Source organism: Canis lupus, chromosome 3 (assembly GCF_011100685.1).
Source record: "Canis lupus familiaris isolate Mischka breed German Shepherd chromosome 3, alternate assembly UU_Cfam_GSD_1.0, whole genome shotgun sequence".
Lineage (NCBI taxonomy): Eukaryota > Metazoa > Chordata > Mammalia > Carnivora > Canidae > Canis > Canis lupus.
The window spans coordinates 73,665,176-73,688,488 of NC_049224.1; the positions used below are offsets into that span (position 1 = coordinate 73,665,176).

The 23,313-nt window shown below is 35.1% G+C and overlaps 2 protein-coding genes and 1 non-coding gene across 5 annotated transcripts in view; 2 read left to right on the forward strand and 1 right to left on the reverse strand.

Moving 5' to 3' along the window:
- The window catches only part of RFC1 (replication factor C subunit 1), a 74,039-nt gene that overhangs the window by 30,095 nt on the left and 20,631 nt on the right, over positions 1–23,313 (forward strand). For all 3 annotated transcript variants that reach the window (XM_038533470.1, XM_038533471.1, XM_038533469.1), the window contains 7 exons: positions 9,932–10,164; positions 11,031–11,108; positions 14,615–14,692; positions 16,100–16,187; positions 17,940–18,217; positions 20,651–20,758; positions 22,989–23,168. In XM_038533470.1, the coding sequence (XP_038389398.1) occupies positions 9,932–10,164; positions 11,031–11,108; positions 14,615–14,692; positions 16,100–16,187; positions 17,940–18,217; positions 20,651–20,758; positions 22,989–23,168 (1,043 nt within the window). The remainder of the gene's footprint in view (positions 1–9,931; positions 10,165–11,030; positions 11,109–14,614; positions 14,693–16,099; positions 16,188–17,939; positions 18,218–20,650; positions 20,759–22,988; positions 23,169–23,313) is intronic.
- The window catches only part of WDR19 (WD repeat domain 19), a 157,065-nt gene that overhangs the window by 21,993 nt on the left and 111,759 nt on the right, over positions 1–23,313 (reverse strand). The window lies entirely within an intron of this gene.
- On the forward strand, positions 19,912–20,048 carry LOC119871381. The gene has a single exon (XR_005357481.1). It is a non-coding gene; the product is annotated as a U4 spliceosomal RNA (small nuclear RNA).

The window sequence follows — 23,313 nt, forward strand, 5'->3', positions numbered from 1 at the left end:
AAGAGCATGAGCTCTTGATTCAGTCTGGGTGGGTTAACCTTCATTTACCTTCCCCGTGGCTTAGTTCCCTCATTTGTGAAATGGATTTATTACTAGCACGTATGTCAGAGGCCTTTTGATGATCAAATGAGATAATTCTTGAAAAGCATTTAAAACAGGGTCATATGGTAAATGCTCAATTATTAACTGTTAGTCTTACATTTTAATTTTGTTGTATCTCTACATCTGCCTTTAAAGACTATGCTAAAGACATTTTGTTTTGGCTTAAGTACTTAGGACTTTCTGTTGATTTTGTAACTACTTCAGAAATTTAGAAATTGTATTTGACCCACTTGTTGTGGATATGTGCTGTCCAGTATGGGAACTACTAGTTACAGCTTTTGAACACTTGAAATGTGACTAGCCCAAACTGAAACTCTTGTAAGTGAATTAGTACCAAAATGAAGTAAATTATCTTATTAATATTTTTTAGTATTGATTACATGTTGAAATGATAATAATTTGGGTATGTTGGGTTGAATAAAATATATTATTAAAATTAATTTCACTTGTTTCTTTACTTTTTAAAATTTGGTTATTTGGATTAAACCAAACATTTAAGTTAATTTTACTTGTTTCTTTTTACTTCTTTTAAATACGGTTATGAGAAAATTTAAAACTACATATGTAGCTCACATTCCTGTTGCACAGGGCTTTATAAACAATGAGAAAAATAGGAAATAACCTTAATTGAGAAAATAATGTACTTCATTCAAGTACTTTTGTACATTCAGGTACTTCATTCAGCTCTTTAGGCTTGTTAGCATGTTTAGCTTCATGATGTATTTTTCATCATCACTTTTATTAAATCTGTCTTCTGTTGATTTTTAAAGTACGTTGATTACATTAATCTTCCAAAATACAGGGAAAGGAAAAAATAGCATATAAACATCTTCCTAGCTAACCACGGACTCTAGTAAAATGTTCTTGTAAGTTGGTAAAATCCCAAATACTTGTTTTACTGGGTAAATATATTTACTTTTAGCTGTTTAATGAAGTGAGAGACCTTGAGTTTTGTTTGGCCAAGATGACCTTTTATTAGGCAGTTTCATCAGGGGCTGGTGTTTGGTTGAAAATGATGGGGGTTTTCCCTGTCTTGAAATTTGTTTATAACGGTTATTTTTAATTTAATTTTAATTTTAATCTGGAATTTTATAATTCCAGAGACAGTGCTCTTGAAGTTATAATTATTTTGGGGATGTTAAATGGGAAAAAAATTGAGAATGTGGTGGTCTCTATTTCACCATGTAATATTAGCAATCTGTGGCTTTGGAAAACAGTAGCAGAAAATACTGCTGAGGATGTGTGTGTGTCACATTCTCTTTTGCTGATCTTTAGAGACATACAGTTTTGCTTACCAGTCAAATAGGAATAGATTATGTATAAGATAGAGAACATTTCTTAGATGTTTTCAGGGAAACCAGAGTGATTGAGACAAAAAATTTCTCTGAAGTGAGAGGAAACTAAGAACTGTGTATTACATTTCTTTGATTATACTTGTTTATAAATTAATATTGATTTATGCACTAAGACTATAAAAGAAACTAAATTTATCATTTTGGGGGATGAGTATTTAGATTAATATTATTTTAAATTATCTAAGTAACACATTCTCATTGAAAAAAGAGACAATTCAGATGAAAATGTTTCATTCTGTCATCCATTCCTTTGCCTTACATAGCTATGTAAATAATATATACACGCACCCAAATGTACATATATATCTGTATATACAGCTTTGTATTTATTAGAGTGGCATTTTATTTTGACATTTCTGTAGCTTCCTTTTTCATAACTTAATGTCTTTGACTTGCTCTTTCCCTCTCTCCCTCTTTTCCTCTCCTGTCTCCCTCCTTGCCTCTTCCTCAGAAAGACTTTTATCTCATTCTTTTAAATTTCTGTGTGGAATTTAATAGTATGCACTTAATTTTATTCATGTTCTTATTTTGGATATTGGATTACTGATTTGTGAACATACCTGTTTATGCTTCATTACAATATATTTTACAATAAATGAGTGATTCACAGTGAAGATTATGATTACCTAAAAGAGAATAGTATTTCTTGAGGTTCATTTTAAGAATGTAGTTTACCTACTTATATTATGAAGAATAGATAGGGCTTCCACTTTCTGCTTCTAGGCATAGTGCTCCTTTGAGGGTTCTCCCCATTCCCTACCAGCAGCATTTTGTTTTTCCTTTTGACTTTATTAATCTTATGGATCAAAGCACCACTAATAATAAATTTTTTTGAACATATGCTACTATTAAGCCAAGTCTTTTCCAGTTTTCAGGTCCAGAAAAGGGAGACTTTACAGTTACCTTTATTAAATTTCTTTCTGAAAGAAATTCTTACATCTTTTTTATTTTTAAAGACATTTAAAATTTATTAGAGAGTGAGCGCATGCGTACCCATGCTGTGGGGGCCATGCTGTGGGGCTGGGGGAGGAGCAGAGGGAGAAGGAGAAAGAGAACCCCAAGCAGGCTTGGTGTCCAGTGCAGAGCCCAACTGATGCAGGCTTAATCTCACGGCCCTGAGATCATGACCTGAGCCAAAAGCAAGAGTCAGACGTTTAACCAACTTAGCCATCCAGGTGCCCTGAAGCTCTTGTATTTTTATTAGATTCCAGGCTTTTGTATCCTGATCCATTCATTTATTTAACAATATTTAACAATATTAAATCCTCACTAATTTATTTATTCAACAAATGTCATGTGTTCACTGTATGTATGTAATAGTGTACTGAATATTCTATGAAATAGATACCAGAATAAAAGCATAGTCTTGTCTTCAGGGCTTAGAGTTCATTGGGAAGATAAGTCTTATATAAAAATTATTTAAGGAAAAAATTAGCAGTGATAAAAATATCTTCCAAGGATATTGAGGCATGGGAGTGGTAACTTTTGTTTTGGAGGTTCAGGAAACATTTCCTGGAAGAGACAGAAATTTGAGATAAATGTGAAAAGTTTTGGAAGAATTTATCATGGAAACTTAGGTACTGTGTGCTAGAAAGAGAATAATGTGGAAGCATCTGCTATTTCATATGCATTATTCATTACTTTCTAACCTATTATAGAAAGAAAATCTATTTTAAAAATTCAGTGTGTAAATTTTTACAGATTTACATGATTAATACTACCTAGTATTGTAGCTCATATATATTTTTTTGATGGGGAAACATTTTTTAAAGATTTATTTATTTTAGAGAGAGCACATGCTTGAATGAATGGGGTTGGGGAGGAGAGAGCGAGAGAGAGAGAGAATCTCAAACAGACCACGTGCTGAGCATGGAGTCTGCTGTGGGGCTTGATTTCACAACCCTGAAATCATGACCTGAGCTGAAACCCAAGAGTCGGATGCATAACCGACTGAGCCACCCAGCACCCCATGGCTTATATTTTCTTAATTATGGTATCTTCTACATAGGAGTCTTTTACTTTATTTGAAACACCTGTGTCCAGAGTGAAAGAAGTCTACCACAATGATGAAATAAATTTCATCTTATATACTGTAATTTTTTTTCAAAAACACTTCTACTGACTTCATGAATGGAATCGCATTATTTATTATAAGGCTTATATTTCATATCCATCTCATTTGAACTTCAGATCTTCCTAATATTAGGGATGACTTACATTTAGAAAGCTTCCTTTAGAAACTTCTTTTTGGAAAGGAAGCAATTTTCAATCTAAAATTGCAGAGTTTTACTGTGGAAGAATGTAGTAATTCTTTGGATGTCTTTCATCTACTTGTTTTTCCATATCAGATTTTATAGCTTCTACAAATTTGTTAAATATATCTTTGTATTTCTTTCCAAGTCATTGGTAAAATTATTTAGTGTTAAGAGACAGGTAAAGGTACCTTTTCCAAAATTGACACAATCTATTAATCAGCGCCTTGGATATAGCTTTTCTATTTCTCATGAATAGTTGTTCAGTTACTTATGGATCTAATAGCCTCTGTTACTTATCTCGTATTTCATCTTGCCATGAATCAGTGCTTCTCAGTCAAGGGTGACTTGTCTCTCAGGGAACCTTTGGCAAGATCCAGAGACATTTTTGGTCATCATTAGCTGGCAGGTGTTATGGCGTCTGGTTGATAGAGGCTAGAGATGCTACTAAACATTGTACAGTGTGCAGGAGAGCTCCGTACAGAAGGAATATTTGGCTCAAAATGTTAATGTAGAGGTTGGAAACCTTGCCTTACCCTATCAGAAGAGAATTTGGTGAATGTTTTGTTGAACTCCAGATAACCCTTATTTCTAGATTCATTTCGTTTGCTAGTCCTTTAACTTACAAAAAGAAGCACTTAGGTTAGCATGGTTTATTCCTGTGATCCTTGTCTTGTTGAATATTCCATTTAATCTGCTCTTGATATTATTGCACAGAATTGTCACTAAACCTTTCCTCTTCTGTAGTTCTGTGTTTGGGGACCTGCCATTCACTTTCTGGCAATTGGGATTCCATTTCTTGTTTTTAACCTTTAGACACTTCTTCCATTTTATAGATGAGTCAAAAGTCACGGTTACTGCTTTAGCAATTTTATTCACAGATTGACATTAACTGAAACGTCTTTATAGGAGCTAGATGCTTTCTTACAGTCTTTTTGCCTAATAGTTTGTTCTTTAGGCCTCTTTTAAAAGTGCATATTATGAGACCTGAAAAAAAATTAAGTGGCATAGGGGAGCACTAGAGTATCTAATGATTTTTGAGGTTCTGAAGCATCTTTGAAAATGAGCATACTGCTGTTTGTTCTTGAGACACATGTTTTACTGTCAGGCACTTGTGAAACTTTGAGAGACACAGGATTGTATTCTAGAATGCCGAGGAAGTAGGATTATATTAGGAAAGTATAATTAAATAGTAATAAAATAATATACAAGTGATTTATACTTGGCTCTGATGCTGAGACAATTTTGTTACCTCCTCTCATATGTGGGAAAGTGGAATGTGAATGAAAGTGGGGAATGGCATTGTTGAACCACTCTCTTTACTCTTGATGGCCAATCAGGTTTCCTCCATGCTGCCTGTTTCATACCTAAGAATTGTAAGAAGCTCTGTGTGATGTACCTGTGTCCCATTGTCCAAGCCTCCCCTTGAGGCTCCCCTTGCTACTTTCCTTTTTCTGTGAGATCCAGTGGAGAGAGAGGGAGGGAAAGTAAGTAGTAAATTGTTCCACTTTCTCCTTCTGTGTTACATTTTCTTAGTAATTGAAACTGGCAGTGACTTTCAATGGACTGTTATTCCTACTCTGGTGGGGAGTTGGGACCTATGTGGTGGATAACGTCACAACGCAAGCCGGTACTTTTTTTCCTCTTATATATCATTACTCACCTCACTAGGCCTCACAAATTACGGGTTTATTTTAAAAAAAATATAATGAACTCTGTTCGATTCTAAGAGGATTTAGTGGTACTGAATCATGAGCTCTCTTTCTTGAGTAAAAATGGTCAATCTCAGAGGTTTTATTTAATTATACTAAAGTACAGAATATTTGATTCACCACATAAATGGTGTGAAGATGGATGTTTAGTTTCTCTTCCATCCACCTAATTAGCAAATACTTATTAAAGACTTGGCATATGTTTGAACCTTTCTCTACTTCCAAAACCAAAATAACAGTTTAGGTTTTTGACTCAAAGAAGTATTGAAAAGGAATTTTGTAGGAAAAGGCTCTCAGATTCCTTTTGGAAATTTTGTAGGAAAAGGGAACTCAGATTCCCTTTTTAGTTTTTGACTAGTTGTTGCAAAATAAATTATTTTTAATCTCTGTAGCCAGATCTCTCTAGCACGATCTCCATTAATTTGTTTCTTTTGTGTTCCAGACGAAAGGAATGAACGTCAGAATCCCAAACTCTAAGTAGGATGAACTCCATAATTAGATTTTTTTCCTTTTTTGCTTGTAAATAGATTTTTATATGGACCTGCACATTATTTTCTTTCTCTTTCATTTGTTATCTTTTCTAAATAAATGAATGTCTCTAACTCAGAGTGGCAAAGCAATCTTCTTTCCCAGGCAATTCCTCTGCTGTATGTTGGATAATGCTCGTTTATTTGGTGATTGTTACCACATTTGAGGTTATGTTGTGTATAAATAAAAATAAATGGTGTTTTTATAAGGAGACAGATATCCTGGAGGGAGATTCTAAGTGTTCAATTGCCCATGATTTTCAACTAGGTCTGAGAAATTGGACTTAGATCTATTTATCATTATTGTATTATAAGTTTCTGCGGAGAAGGGAACACAAGTTGCCTTTGGCTTCTGAAGGTGCAAGAACAAATTTAGGCTTATTAAAAAATAAGAGCAAATGTTTAAAAAAGAGAAATAATCATAACTTTATTTGGAATGTTTCATTTCTACACTTTAGGATCGTAAAATATTTATTTTATGTGAGGATGGTGACAGCAGCTTCTGTTAAATGACTGTCTTCGGCAAGCATTGTTCTCACCTTTGGCCTCTTTTGCCTTCTTTTTCCATAACGTATTGGTATATAGCCTTTGAAATATTAAGGACTAAAGGATTTTTAAGACAGCCAGTTTAGAAGTCATAGTACAGACAGTAGGACTCTTGATTTCTTCAGGTTTTCTGGTTTTGTCAAGGCAAGATGACCAAATTCTTTCAGATATATCTGCGACTTTATAGAACACCATATTTTTCTATATTATCCTTAATGAAACCCTCTGTATTTATAAGAAATACCTTAATGCTTAGGATCATGAGTTTACTTTTTTGTTGTTAGTTTTCCCAGTCACTGTAAGGAGTATGGGGAAGTGCATAAATCATGGAATACTATGTAAGTGTCAAATCAAGGAAGCCAGTCTTTTCTCTTTTCATAGCTGTATTTCACTCAAATTGCTTCTACTTTCCAAGGGGCCTGGAGAGCTATTTATTTTGTGGTTAGCAGAGTAAAAGGCGCCTTGTATGTAGTTTTAGCTTAGTACAATATAAACACAGTTGAAATTTTATGCAGAACACTTCCATATTTTTTTGAAAATTCATGTGTAATTCCATTTTTACTTAAATTATGAAAATGCTTATAAAATTATGTCTGTGTTTGGGGTATAGTACATCTTTTGGATCTATAGCTTGAAGACATTGTTAAGTTTGAATTTGTGTATTCTAAACCAAAAATTCAGAGAAAGGCTCTATTACCCTCCACTGTTACAAAGAGATCTCTAGTAGAGAAGGCTCGTGAAAAAAGACCCCACTTTTAGGGGTGACATACCTATAATGGTAAGGCTAACCTAAAGGAAAAGAGTGATGCATTTTTGTTTTTTTGCCAGCTTAATTTTACTGTTCCCATAATATTTTTGAGCTTTGAAATTCGAGATTAACTTTTAATGACTACATGGATCCATTGTATGGCTAGACCACAATTTATATAGCTCTTTCCCAGTTTTGATTATTTCTGTTGCTTACATTTTTCATGTTCCTAATAGTGTGCTAAATGTTCGTGTATACAAATATTTGTCAGTACCTCTGATTATCTCCAGGAATTACTGGGCTAAAGGTTATGAACATCTTTAAGGCTCTGCATATATTTTGCCAAATTGCTTTCTGGAAATTCTTTCTGGTTTACATGTTTTCATAATCAGTGTTTATATTAGAACTAATAATACATTATAGGTGATTTTTATGGTTGGTGTACTTAAGTGGAATGGTGATAATGTCACCTCTCCTTTGCAAAACCATCAGAATCAGACACCTTTTCCCACATCTGGCAGGGGCAAAGAAGGATCGATTATCAGGCAGGGAGAACAGATACATCAGTTACTGAACCTAATCTGCTGGCTGACTCTTGTTAACAATAGTTATACTGAAATCTGATAAGTATATCAAGCCGTGGATGTGCTTAGAAAAATTTACGAATGAATTTTTATTTTAAGCTTGAAGGTAGATTGACTGTAGTTGAAGATAAAACAAGTATGCTTTAATTAAAATCTTTTGGTTGCAGGTTAAAACCTGCTTATTGTAAAAAGCCTACTTTAAGCAAAATGGCATTTGTTAGGCCATTGTCACATCTCACTGAATGCAAGAATGAATCTTTAGTACCTTAGTTTAAACATGTTCAGCAAACTGATCAAGGGTAAGATTGGCCCCCATTGTGATCCAAGTGCCCACTCCTGGTCCAGTTGTTGGTGGCAAGGAGTATGGAGTCATCTTACAAATTTACCCATGATTATTGCAGGCCCTTGGAGGGTAGCCTAAGGTGTAAATTTCTGGGAATTTGTAGCGAACAATTCATTTGTGATGAATTTGCTTCAAGTGGTGGATTACTTTTTATATTTAGTAATCAGAAACCTGCAAGGGTTTCTAGTTTGTAGAGTTCATAGTTTCATTTTAACTTAGTAATTGGAAAGTAAGACGAAGTCCTTTTTGATTTTTACATATCTTAGGTATTTTCCTCTTTGAGATGGCAACCACATAGGAATAGCACAGTACCTGGCAAATGCTCTTGGCTGAACGGAGGACTATTTGAGAGGAAGTGACTCACTCATATGTGGCCTTGCATACCAAATTTATGAAGCGGTCCCTACCACCCCTAGTGACCCAGTCTTCACAAGTGCCTTTTAGATTTTTCTTTTTATTGGATGTCTTTTGTCATTAGGCCAACACAAAGAGCTTTTTATCTTGTGAATCACAGAGCCAAACAAAATTTTTTGAGGCCCTTTTGAGGTACACTGTTGTATCCAAGTTAGACTAGAAAGACTAGAAAGCTTAGAAAGACTTTTAAAACCAGATATTTAATGGAAACTTTTTAGAAAGATAAAATGTAACAATGTGCTTAAAGTCTTAAGTGAAGGCTTAGATATTGCTAGACAGCCCACTTCATATATAGCTAGACTCTGACAGCTTCTTGCCACCTCTGCAAATACCACCTAGTCCAAGGCGTCAGCATTTCTTCTGTAACAGCAGTAGCTTTCAACATGGTCTTCCTGCATTCGCTTTTGCCCCTTGACGGTGTGTTCTCCAAAGGACAGGACTTAAGTTTGATCACTGCTGAAAATTTTTCAGTGGATTCTTATTCTAAAATAGAACCTAACATTCTTTGCATGACCTGGAAAATCCCACGTGATTTGACTCCTGCCTCTCTCACCTTAACTCCTGTGCTATAGCCCCTTTGCGCTGCAGTCACAGTAAACTCCAAGCACATTCACTTGAAGTTTTCTGCATTTGCCCTTTTCATTGCCTGAGGTTACTTCATTGCTTATCAGAGAGGCTTTCCCTGACAACCATAACTGAAAGAGCATCCCCCATTGCTCTTTAATTCTTTCATCCTGTTTTACTTTTTCTTTATAGCGGTTATAACTTGACAGCATATATTTGTTTACTACTTTTTTTAAAAATTTTTATTTTTTTTTTAAAGATTTATTTATTTATTCATTCAGAGAGGACGAGAGAGAGGCAGAGACACAGGCAGAGGGAGAAGCAGGCTCCGTGCAGGAAGCCCGATGTGGGACTCGATCCTGGGTCTCCAGGATCACACCCCGGGCTGCAGGTGGCGCTAAACCGCTGCGCCACCGGGGCTGCCCTATTTGTTTACTTCTATATCTTTTCCTTTTCTAGACCCCAAGCTTCATGAGGTCAGGGATTTTGTCTTTTTTATTCATTGTTAAATCCTTAGTGTTGGTGCATAATGGGTGCTCTGTAAATATTTGTTGAATACATGAGTAAATAATTATATTTGTGTGCTCTGGGTGGTAATTGACGGGAATTGTTTATTACATGTGTGGCATTGGTAAAGGTGAGGATAAGTATTGAATTCAAGAGATAGGAAGAAAAGAAATCAGCATTCTTTAGCTCTGGTATGCTTTCTATAAAGCTGATGGAAGTGGTTGCTTTATAAAATTAGAATCGATATTTTATAATATTTGGTTATATTCCATTTAAGATGAAGAAGATGACTTTATGTGTAAGAAGGCAGCTTCTAAATCAAAAGAGAATGGAGGATCTACACATAGTTATCTTGGGACATCAAACATGAAAAAGAATGAAGAAAACACTAAGACCAAGAATAAACCTTTATCACCAATAAAACTTACCCCCACGTCAGTGCTTGATTATTTTGGAACTGGGAGTGTCCAAAGATCAGATAAGAAGATGGTAGCAAGCAAAAGAAAAGAGGTGAGTGTTCTACATGCAAGCAAGAATATTCAGGGTTTGTACCCATTCACTGTTTTTAATAAGAGAAATTTGGATGTTATAAATAGGTCTGTGTTTTTATTAATGATAATTGTTTTTCTGTGATAATGGATAAACCATATTGCCATCATTTTAGAGGGTGAGGAAGTTAAAATATTGCACATTTAATTTTTTTATATTTGAAATTGGGAAAAGATAATTTAAATCATAAGAATAAATTGTAACTCTTACAATTTAAATACTCAGAATGCAAATTCATGGTATCATTGACCTCAGCCAGACAGAATTGGACAGTAAGCTTATTCCCATTTGAGGTCATAAATATATAACTTATAAATAGGACTCACCTGTTATATTTTTGACCTTTCTACTTTGGCTGCTGTTGGATTTATTTTTTTCTGGACATTTAAGAAACAAATACGGATAAATAAAAGTGAAAGTAATCTTCTGAATTCAGCCCTGCCAAATGGTGTGTGTATATTGATTTCATTAGTGCCTCTATCGGACAAATGTAACCATTTACACACACACATTGGTTTCCCAATGCTCTGGATTATTCTGAAGACTATATGTTTATAGGTTTTTTGCAGGGTACTTCTTTTGAACACTTCAATAGAATTAACTGAAAACCATCTGTTTATAGGATATTTGCTCATTAGGAAATTGGATATGGTTAGGGAGTAGCTGTGAACATAATCTTCTGGCTGGTGTGCAGTGAAACTATTTTATAACATAAACTTATCTCTCACTGGTGTATTTAATTAGCTACAGTAAAAAAAAAACAAAAAAAACCCACCTTATTTTTACTTAAGGTTTATGCTGATCTTGCTTGATTTTCTTTGAAATAGCCTTCACAGAATGCAGATGATTCCAGATTAAATGATGAAGCCATTGCCAAGCAATTGCAACTTGATGAGGATGCAGAGGTATTGGCATTTCATTTACGTATCATTAACAACTTGATGTTGTATCTTGCTATTTAGTCTACTTAGGCAAACAGTTTGGGACTGTCCTAGTTTAATTTTGGATTGACTCTCATTGTAAGAATTATGTGTAAAATGAGTTAAAATATAATTTATAAAAATTTAATTTTATGTAAAAGATAAATAAGAGCAAGGGATGTTTATTTAAAGATTTATTATTAGATTTCTTTGAATAGAAGCTGTATTTAGTATAGTTAAAATAATTTAATTTGGTCATATCCTTTTTCTTTTTCACTATGGGTAATTTCATCCACTCCTGTGGCTCTAAATACTATATATATGCTGATGATCCCTAAATCTGTTCTAGTTCAGAGTGCTCTCTTGGGCAGTACACCTGTTACATTCATTCAACAAATATTTATGAGCCCTTACTGAGTATATGGCACAGTTCTAGCTTAGGTGTTAAGGATACTACAGTAAAAACAAAAAGAAAAAGAAAAAAAAGAAAAAAAAGTCAGGTCATCATAACTACTGTGAAGAAAAGTGAAGGTATAGATAGTTTTAGGGATGATTAGTGGGGTTATGAGTGTTCCATTTTAAATAGAGGGGTTGGAAAGGCCCCTCTGAGGAAGTGACATTGGGGAACAAAATGAAATGACAGTCTGACTGCCTGGAGGAAGATTTCCTCTAAACAGAACTGCAAGTGCTTTTCTTAAGGTAGAAACATTTGATTTGATGAATTTGGAAATCTTGTAAGTCATGACAAGTCTCTGTAACCTACCAAAAGGACTTGGAATGGTAAGGGTTTTGGATTCTAGTTTTTGTGAGATGAGAAGCCATTGGAATGGTTGAACACAGAAGTGGACACAATTTGATGGATCTTAAAATTATTCTGGCTACTGGGAGGCTAATAAACCATGGTCTGGCAAGATCAAAAGCAGATTAGTTTGGAGACTACTATGGTTGGATAAGTGAGAGAAGATGTTGCCTTGTACCTGGGTGATAATGGAAGGGGTAATGAGGAGTGGTCATAATCTGTATGTGCTTTGAAGGTGCAACCTTCCAGTTGTTGACAGATTGGGTGTGAGGTATAAGGGAAAGAGAAGATGAAAAGAGGACTCCGTGTTTTTTGGCTTGAGCAACTGGATCAATGATGATACCATTTATTAAGAGGAACACTGGTACAAAGAAGAGAATTCTGTTTTGGACATGTTAAGTTTGAGATGTCTAATAGATTTCCAGGGGAGATGTGGAGTAGGTGTTTCTATAGAGGAATCTGGAGCTGGGGAGCGGGGAGATCTAAACCAAAGATGTATGTTTGGGGATCATTAGCATTTGAATGGTATTTGAAACCTGTGTAACTGGATGAGAGTATATAAACAGAAAAGAAATCTCAGGATTGAACTCTAGGGTACTATTAATATGTAGAGGTCAGGAAGAGGAAGATGATCCAACGACGGAGATTTAAGAAAATGGCTAGTGAAGTAGGAGTTTGAGGAAAGCTTGGTATTTTCTGGAAGCCAAAAGAAGAAAGGATTTCTAAGAGCAGTGTTTGTCTCCGTCAGAGGCTCCAGACCTTGATACCTAATGCTTGAACCCCCTTGCTATTAGCTTAAGTGTCACTTTCTCATACTTCCTAAACTATATCAGAAACCCCTCTTATATACTGTGTTGTACCCCATTGTAGCTACTTTTAAACACTTCTTATAATTAGTATTTATGTGTCTTCCTATATGTAGGTTCTAAGCTCCACCCACCAGGGCTGTTTATGTTTTGCTTAACTTTTGTGACATCAGTGCTTATTTTAGTGCTTGGTGTAGAAAAGGCTCTTATTAAATACTGTGAGAGAACAGTATTCCAGTTTTATGAAATACTTTGGCAGTTTGGAGTTTGTGTTTTCAAAATCTTTTCCATCTTATTTGATTACACTGAGTTACATAAACCATAAACAGGTATCCATATGACTGAAGGTAGCACAAATGGTTTAGGTAAAACTGTGATTTTTAAGGATATGACTTCTTATCTGTCCCGTATACTGGAAGTCTGTCCCACCCTTTCCTAACTTGCTGTGGTACTTCGTATCATAAAACCATATTTTCCCATTTCTGTCACATTCTTTTAGAATCTTGTTTGAGTAATTTATTACTCTGATGATGGACTTTGAGGGTCTTTAATAACTGTGATGTCTTTTTTTAAAAAAAAAAAAAACAGTGATGTCTTTTCTAATTACCTTTCCAAGACTTTTTTTCTCTCACTTTTACCTCTTTGTTTATACATTTAATAAATTGTGTGTCTAATATCTAACAAGTTAATATGTTAAATACTACCTGTGCTAAACATTGTATTTAAAATCAGGACTTTTGATCAAAGGATGCCATAATTACCAATAATGAATTTCTAGTGGGAGTATTTACATTTCTTCTGTTCTGGCTTCTCAAATTCTCTTTACTAACATATACTACATAGTGTGAAATTTTGGGGAAAATGATACGAGTTTCAACCAGAAATCCTTGCAGGGCACTTGGAGGTTTAGAGTTTGAAGGACCTTTCAATGATGAAGATTTTTCATATATATTTTTTTTAGTACTTAGATGTGTAGTTCAGATACGGTAAGTAAATATTAGGCAACAGAGAATGTATTGATGTGCATCTGTCTGGCTTGCTTATGGTTCTGTGTAGCTCAAGATTATTTTATTAAAAAACAAGAAGAGGCTTGGTTACTGTGTTCTCATCAGGTATATGCCAATTTCCAAATCTTTTCTTTTCGATTGGGTGATTTGAACATTCTTTCCTTTGTTTGAATAATATAAGTAGGCTTTTATTTGATGTTACATTAAGCTGTTTTATCAGGGGGCATAATACCAGTGAGTTTGTAATGAGAAGTATATTCTGCTACACCTTCTTTTCTGGAAAACCTCCATTTTGCTGCAAATGAAAATACTAGAAATAATAAAGTAATTAGAATATCTGTGTGTTATATTAGCATGTTAGGAAAACTTCTGTGATATGGTGGCTTAAATTCTCAAGTCAGAACAGATATATTTGAATTAGTGACTGAAAATGGAAATTTGATGATTATATTGTGTGCAAGGAAATTACATAATTTTCTTTATTTCTTAGATTTACTTTTTTTTGTGCCCTTCAGACTATTGTTTTTCTATTAGGATGAGATTCTTTTCAGAGTTCTTTGTAGAGTTCAAAATAAATAGAAATAAGAGAACTATAAGTGTTGTATTGGGACTCTTAAAAACTATAGACTTTGAACATTATAAGTGAGAAATGTGATTTAAAAATATGCACAATTTGTTTCACCTGTAAAACTAAAAATAAGTGTTCTGAAATCTAATTTGACTTAATGAAGCAATCTGTGATACTGAACTATTAAGTGGAAGAATGTCATACTTTGTGGAAAATGTTTTTTCCAGTTTCTTCTAAGTATCATGACTCAAACATTTAAAAACTTTTATTTATAAAAAGAAAAAAGCTTACTCTCTTGATACCTTTTACAGTTGGAGAGACAACTGCATGAAGATGAAGAGTTTGCCAGAACATTAGCTATGTTGGATGAAGAGCCCAAGACCAAAAAGGTGGCGTATCACCAAATTGTTTGTACTCTGAATATATATTGCAGATCAGTGTTCCCTTTCAAACCTGTGTATTCTAGGCTCTGGAGATAACAACCATGAATAACTCTTCTAGAAAGAAGCTAAATTATTGTAATTTTTAACGATGTTTTTGGGGAAGCTCATTGAGAAACTTATTCTTGCTCTAAAAGGAAGATTGATTGATCCAAAGCCAACCAGAATCTTTCTTAACAGTACAATGAATTTTAGCTTGTACTTACTCTCTGTCACAAATGAGCTCTTATGTACTTGTTTAAAGAATAACACAAAAGTTCTTAAGGAAATTTAAAGTTTAATAACTTTATTTATTATTTTTTAAAGATTTTATTTATTTATTCATGAGTCACAGAGAGAGAGAGAGAGGCAGAGACTCAGGCAGAGGGAGAAGCAGGCTCCACACAGGGAGCCTGACATGGGACTCGATCCCGGGTCTCCAGGATCACGCCCTGGGCTGAAGGTGGCGCTCAACCGCTGAGTCACCCAGGCTGCCCAAAGTTTAATAACTTTAATGCTAATTACTGGTTTCTTCTTTTTGGAACACATTTTTGCTAATTCTAATTAGCAATTTTAATATCTGTGTTAGGACAGCCTCCAATAATAATGAGTTTATTTTTGGGAGTCTTTAAAAGAATCTGTTTTTTTAAAGCACCTGATCTCCAAAAAATTAGTCTTGTTTCCATGGAACCGCATTCTGTTAATATTGTGAATATTAATACCTATTTTAAAAGATTTATAGTTGGTGGATATAAGACAATAAGGAATGGAGGGACTTTGTCGTTTGAAAACCCTTACTCCCCCTAAATGCATTCAAGTTATAATTATTTTTTTATTTTTATTTTCTTAAAATTATAATTATTAAAAAAAATACTGTGTTATGCATCCCAGTTTGTAACCTCTTTGTAAAATGGAGTTTTGAGGGAGCACTGGAGAAATTTTTTTTTTCCCTCTCTTGAGAAAGTGTCTGTCTTCTTTTGAGCTTTAGATTGTTTTTTAAATTTAGTCTTTTGGGTTTGGATTTTAGTTTTTAACTGCATAATACTAACAATTTAAGAATTGAGATGAAAGAAACAGAAGCAAGTCTTCCATTCTCACAAGTTGGGAACAACTGTGATAATTTTTATAGATGTATTTTTTATAACTTTTCATCAGTTTCCTTATCTATAAAGTTAAAAGTAAGAAAAAAATGCTTCATTTTTCCGAGAAACTTTATGGATGAATGAATGAGAATTTATTATATTGTCTTCCTGCTTTGGAATGTGGCCCTTAGAATTAAAACTTAATTAAATTAAAACTTTGGTCAATCTTAACAACATACTTTGTGATAGTAGTTTTCCCATTATTTGTCACATTTGACACTTTAAATTTTCTTAGGCTTGGAAGGACCCAGAGGAGCGAGAAACGTTTTCATCTGTCCAAGCCAATTTAAGTAAAGCAGGAAAACATAAATCTCCTCATAAAGGTAATACTAACAGAGAAAAGTAAGCTAGAACATTTATTTACCTTTACAGAAGAAAATTCATGATGACCCGTTTAAACATTCTATTCAGTAATTGCCTTGTATTGTTAGGTAGACATTATTTCATAGGAATATTGAAACATGTTCTTAGATACTTTGAAAGCTATATTTGGATATTAGCTGTTGTTGAATGCCGGTCTATAATTGTTGTAAAAAATGTGTTTCATTTCTTGGTTTCATGTTAATGTTAATTTCCAAGTGCATTGCAACATGTGGGCTTCAGTATAGATGGCAAAGATGTTTCAAGCTCATAGAGTTGACTTGTAGTTGTCCATGTCATCAGAATCTTTCCTGCTGATTGTAGGTTTTATTTTTTACTGGTCCTGATAATCTAAGCATCTGCTAGTATAGATGGTCTTACTCCTATAAGTAAATTCATTTATATAGCCTTGAAATTACAGAATTTTGGGCTTTCAGATTATATTACAAACACAGACATTTTAAAGAAATATTTATTTATTGGGACGCCTGGGTGGCTCAGTGATGAAGCATTTGTCTTTGGCTCAGGGTGTGATCCTGGAGTCCTGGGATCAAGTCCCACATTGGGCTCCCTGCATGGAGCCTGCTTCTCTCTCTGCTATGTCTCTGCTCTCTCTCTCTCTCTCTGTGTGTGTCTCATGAATAAATAAATAAAATCTTCAAAAACTTATTTGAGAGAGAGAGAGAGAGAGTGTGTGTGTGTGTGTGTGTGTTTGTAGGTGGTGAGCAGGGGAAGGGAAGGGGGGTGGAGGGGTGAGGGAGAAAGTCTCAGGCTGACTCTGTGCTGAGCAGAGAGTCTGACACAAGGCTTAATTTCATGGCCCTGAGATCATGACCTGAACTAAAACCGAGAGCTGGATGCTTAACTACTGAGCCACACAGGTGCCCCTACAAACACAGAATTTTTATGTGACATTCTACTCAGTAAGTTTTCTCTGTGTAAGTTTCAGGTCATTGAAGTTTATCTGTGGAATAAAGGCCATGGCCTTAGATGTTTATGATATCATTTGAAGTAATGAGTCATTCATTCATTTATTTTATTTTGAGGAGGGAGGGGCAGAGGGAGGGATAGAATCTTAAGCAGACTCCACATCCAGTGTAGAGCCCAACACAGGGCTGGATCTTACAACCCTGAGATCCTGACCTGAGCAGAAACCAAGAGTCCAGTGCTTAACTGACTGAGCCACCCAGGTGCCCCATGAGTCCTTTATATTTAAAAAGACAGATCCTTTAATTTGAACTGGTTATACAAAAATGTACAAATGTTTAAGTTTTAAAAATAAATGTTCTGTATAAAGAACTAAAATCTTTAAGATTTTCTTTTTAAAAAATATTTTATTTATTTATTCATGAGAGATAAAGAGAAAGAGAGAGAGAGAGAAAGGCAGAGACACAGGCAGAGGGAGAAGCAGGCTCCGTGCAGGGAGCCCAACGCGGGACTTGATCCCGGGTCTCCAGTATCACGCCCTGGGCCGAAGGCGGCGCTAAACCGCTGAGCCACCCGGGCTGCCCAAGAACTAAAATCTTTTTTTTTTTTTTTTTTTTTTTAAGAGAAGCTGAGCTGTTTAATCACCTCCTTGGCCAGACTCAAGAACTAAAATCTTAATATGAATATTAAGAGATCACCATATTGTGTGCTACTATTGAAAAAAAGGTCTTGATTTGGAGTATCATTTTTTTCCAAAACAACAGTCATATTCTTTTCTTTCTTTCTAGTAAAAACAGAACAATTTTCAGATGGCAGGAAGAACTGTAGTCCTAAGAAGCAAGCTAAATGTGAAAGTTTGATAGGATCTCAGCAACATTTGAAGTCATCACCTCACAAAATAGAAACTTCTCCAAAAGCCAGTTCCAAGTTGGCCCTTTTGAAAAAAAAAGGAGAGAGTTCTTATAAAGAAACAGAGCCTATGACTTCAAAAAGAAAAAATGCTGTTGAATTAAAAGGACAGACAAAGACTCCTAAGAAACCCAAAAGTTCTCCAGCTAAAAAAGAGGTAGAAATTTTCTAGAAGTTTATCATTTGGGGGCTATGTGTTGGCTTGGGTTTGACTGTTTTCAAGTTTACTTTTAGCTTTATAAGTCATGGTAGTACTTTTAAGCTATCTGACTTAGATGCTTTTGCAGAATATAGCTTATTAATGTAGCTAAATTAGCCAATATTTATTGAGTGTTAAACTGTATTAGATATTGCAGTAATACATACGCTATCTCATTTAATCTTAACAACAACCCTGTAACGTGATAGTTTTTAATGATGAGGAAACAGGCTGATGAAAGAGTTAAGGAACTTTTCCAAGATCATCCAGCTAGTAAGTAGCAGAGCCAACTTTTAATTCAGTTCCTCTGAGGTAAAAACAAAACAAAACAGCAATATAATAACATGGTGGCTTTTGAGCATGGACTCTGGAGCCATTTTCAGATCATATAGCCCTGCCATTGAGCAGATGTATTACTTCTCTCTGCTTTGGTTTCCTCATTTGTAAAATAGGGGTAATAATAGTACCTGAGTTAGTATTGGAATTTTGGAACAGTGCCTGGTACATAATAAGTGCTATGTTTTTGTTATTATTAAAATCATTTGAATTTGTCCTGAATGTACCCCATTTTGCTCTTGTATAACAGCATTGAGATAATGAAATCATTTGGAAAGGCAAAAAACAATGAAATAATGCAGTATAGTTTTCAAAATTTTTGTTTTTATATATATTTGAGAATTGGATGATTTCTTAAGATCTCTATTTGGACCCATGTTAGATTCATAATGAGAAACCACTGTTCCTTCAAGCCTCTTAATGCACTTTGAGTTAAAAGTAGAATATTGTCCATTTTAACTGCTTATCACTTTTTTTTTTTTTTTTTTGTGCAGAATAGTGAAATGGTGATTTCTAGATGCTTTTATTTGTGGCCATTGCTCATAAATATGCTTGAGGGAACAATTAACATTTGGTTTCAGATTGTTTTTCACTAAATGCTTATCTGGTAGATGAATGTTTTTCTTCAGGCATACTAAACATGTTCATTTTATAGAGGCTAGTCTATTTTTATTAAAGGAGAAGAAACCTTTAAATGTTGCTTTATTCTTCACCTTATTTTTCAAAGTTAGAATAGAAATGACTTAGAACTTTTATTTTAGCATTTGGGAATATCAAAGCATTTAATAAATTCAGTCTACCCGGGTTAAATAATTTTGACTTCATAAATGGATGTGCTTCAAAGTTACTTTATAAGTGGTTTATAAATCATAATTATGTTTTTTATAGAATCAATGCTATAAATAAATAATTTTCCCATTTTGGTATGCTTTGGATTCTCCTTTGAAGCTTATTAAATATATGACTTGGTAGTCTGAATAAGTGTATTTTAATAAGCTCAGATGGATATGAATGCCCACCAGCATTTGAGAACCACTGTTAAAACAGAGTCTAGCAGCTTCTAATGGCTTACTTAGCTTATAACCAAAGCAGCTTACTTATTTTATTGATTAAAATAATTTATTTGTATAAAAGTAATATTTTTATTCTCAAAGGGATTTGAGCTGGCTTATAAGTTGAAAGAATATGAAATGGGAAGTAGAAAAAACAAGAGACCTTTCTTGTACTGGTTCTGAAATCAGAATTATTATGGTCATTTTCCCCCAAATACACATGCCCCAGCCATATCCCATATTTCTGAATCAGATACTTGGAGTAGCTTTGCGCAGTGGCAGTATCGTAGCCAATGAGGTTTATCCGAGGTGCGATTATTGCTAACGGAACCTTGGAGTGAGTCCAGGGATATATAGTTTGAAAAGTTTCCCCACGGTTTTCTGAGATAGACCCAGAGGTCTATATGAGAGAAACAGAATAGGAGACATTAAACCTAGAAAGGAGGTGGTGGCATATAGAATGTGTCTACTTTTTGGAGTAAAGCTTGCCTGTTGTTTGAACCTGCTGTGTATAGGAAGCCCTCAATCGTCAGCCTGTAGTACTCCTATACTCAGAGGTATAGGGCCATTTATGTTGCTTTAGGGGTGTGCAAGGGTATAGGATAACATGAGATATCTTCTTGTGTGATCAAGTATACCTGGGGGGGAAATTAATTTTTTTCATTAAAATACACATGGTTATATTATGGAAAAGAACTTGAAATTCACATGAATTTTTGAAATGTACTTTTTTTGTTTCTTCTCTTGGTGCTAGCAGCTTGGTTTATGTACCTAATCTGCCCTTGCGTATGTGCCTTTAGAGAGTCAAAAGGCTTGAGAAGAGCTGATACAAGGATGTTTATAAGCCAGGCTTATCTATACTGGGGAGTACTGTATAGCTTAGCTAAAAATGTTAATTTCAGGACCAAACACAGAAGTGACTTAATGTGTATTTATTGATACGTATTTTGAATTTTACATGAATTTGCATGACTTTATTCAATTTCCCCCCCTCTCCCCAAAGTCTATAAGTCCTGAAGATTCTGAGAAGAGACGCACAAATTATCAAGCGTATCGAAGCTACTTAAATCGAGAAGGCCCCAAAGCCCTGGGCTCCAAAGAAATACCAAAGGTATGAGTGCTAAGAGGGCATGCTGTTTTGTTAGGGCCTCTGGTCCCTGGGTCCGTGCATGTATTCACTATGTTCATAGCAGTAGAGAATTTATAATTAAAAATGGAGGGGATCCCTGGGTGGCGCAGCGGTTTAGCACCTGCCTTTGGCCCAGGGTGCGATCCTGGAGACCCGAGATCGAATCCCACGTCGGGCTCCCGGTGCATAGAGCCTGCTTCTCTCTCTGCCTATGTCTCTGCCTCTCTCTCTCTCTCTGTGTGACTATCATAAATAAATAAAAATTTAAAAAAAAAAATGGAGAGGGGTCCCTGGTTGGCTCAGTCAGTGGACTGTGACTCTTGGTCTCAGCGTTGTGAGGTCAACCCCCACATTGAGTGTAGAGATTACTTAAAAAAATAAAATCTTAAAAAAAAAAAAATTAACAGAAAAGCCTTAGTCACCATCTTTGTGATTAGGGATTTTTATTTATAGTATGAATTACTGCTTGATACTATTAGAAAAAAATTTCCCTTAAGTAACCAATAACCCTGGAGGGGCTCAGTTTTGAGGAATATGGTAGTCATAAAACCAGAGCTTTTTGCTGATAGGTGTGGATCCACCAGAAAGGGAGATAGAAGGTATACCAGAAAGAGAAGGATAATCAAATGTAATAGAAGATTTCTGAGAAGGTAGAGAGGAGGGGATTCAGATTACAAATGGAGATTAGTAGTTCCCCTAATAAAGAAGGGATGAGGATGAACCTTATAGGGCTGCGGGGTTGTGTAGGAGGCTAGAGGAGGATGTCAGCCCTGCCTCTTGCATGTGGTGTAAGAAAGACTGTAAGACTCAGCAAGCTCCCGAGAGGACTTTTTTTTTTTTTTTTTTTAAAGATTTTATTTATTTGAGAGAGAGAACATGCACAACTGGGGGAGGAGGTGAAGGAGAGGGAGAAGCAGACTCCTTGCTGAGCAGGGAGCTCAATGTGGGGCTCAATCCCAGGACCCTGAGATCATTACCTGAGCCAAAAGGCAGATGCTGAACCGACTGAGCCACCCAAGTGCTGCTGCTTGAGAGGACTTTAGGCAAAGTGAAGTTCTTAGGGGACTCAATGAAGGCAAGATGGTGGAGGAAATACTGAGTAGAGGTTGAGGATATTAGGTAGGTTGCTGGTCCCACATGTTCTAGAGTAGAAGAGTTTGGTCGAGAGGCTAATAATGCTGAGATTGGTTGTAAAATAGGTATTCAGAGCCACAATGGTTGATAGTTCAGGATAGGTGATTAGGGTGTGGGATAGAGGCTTGCATTTGGACTTTCCCAGGGTCATTTTGAATTTGTTGAGAAGAATTTAAATACCTTAGTGTTCACAAGATTATTTCAATCCTAGAATCATAGGGCTTGAAGGGACCTTGAGTCGTTAATCAAACTTTTTCTCTCCAAGCAGATTCATAGCTTTTTTCCCCCCACTAAGAAAGATTCTTTAGCAGGATGGTGAAAGATTGAACTTGTATTGGGGTAGTCTTTGATATTTGCTTAGCTTCTTCATTTCAGGCCTGTTTTAAATCTATATTGATCCCAATTCTCTGTTCAAAGGGTAATAAGTAACTTGGAATGGTTTTTACATAATTTTCATTTTCCTTGGTTATTTTATTGAACCATTGCAAAAATTTGAAAAAATCTATAACTGTACATAGTTCCAATTAAGATTAAGTGTCTCCTTCATCCAGTTCTCTTTGGCTAGTATCTTTTGTATATTAAGTTATCTTTCTAATCAAGAGATAATATGATTTTGCCTTTAAGTTACTTACAGTTTGTTCGATTTACTATCAGAGAGAAGGGCAAGAGCTCAAACTTGCTTAGCCTTTTTAGAATCAAATCTTTCTTTTTTAACAACAAGAAATTCTATAGGTGGATTTTATCTAGTTTATTTAAAGTTTTGCAAATTAACTAGTGGTTTAAATATTAAAAAGACATGAGAGTAGTATGAATAGATTCATAAGCTTTAGTGAAGTGTAGTGGATAGATATTTTTCATTGCTGGTTTTTTAAGTTTTTTAAATGCAACCTACATGAGAATTTCTCAGGATTTAATTTCAGGTTCTACTTACTTGCTGTGAATTTCCTGCAAATTTTTCATGCTGAGATTATTTATGATGTCAAATGAGAAAAATCAACTTCCTGCAGTATTGATGCCAAATATTTCTTTGGAAGGTTACCATGTAATTTCCTCTCTGCTTGAACATTTTGGTTTTTAGGGAGCTGAAAATTGCTTGGAAGGCCTTACATTTGTAATCACAGGAGTGCTGGAGTCCATCGAACGAGATGAGGCCAAGTCTCTAATTGAGCGTTATGGGGGAAAAGTAACAGGAAATGTCAGCAAGAAAACAAACTACCTTGTCATGGGTCGTGATAGTGGACAGTCCAAGAGTGATAAGGTGGGTCCTGCTATCTTTTTGACACAGTGAGATAGTCTGCTTGCCTTGGCAGGCTCTTTGGGACTATTTGTAGTAATGCCCTCTACACAGAATTAAATGAAGAGAAAAATTAGAAAAGTAATTTCATCCCTATATTATTTCTTCT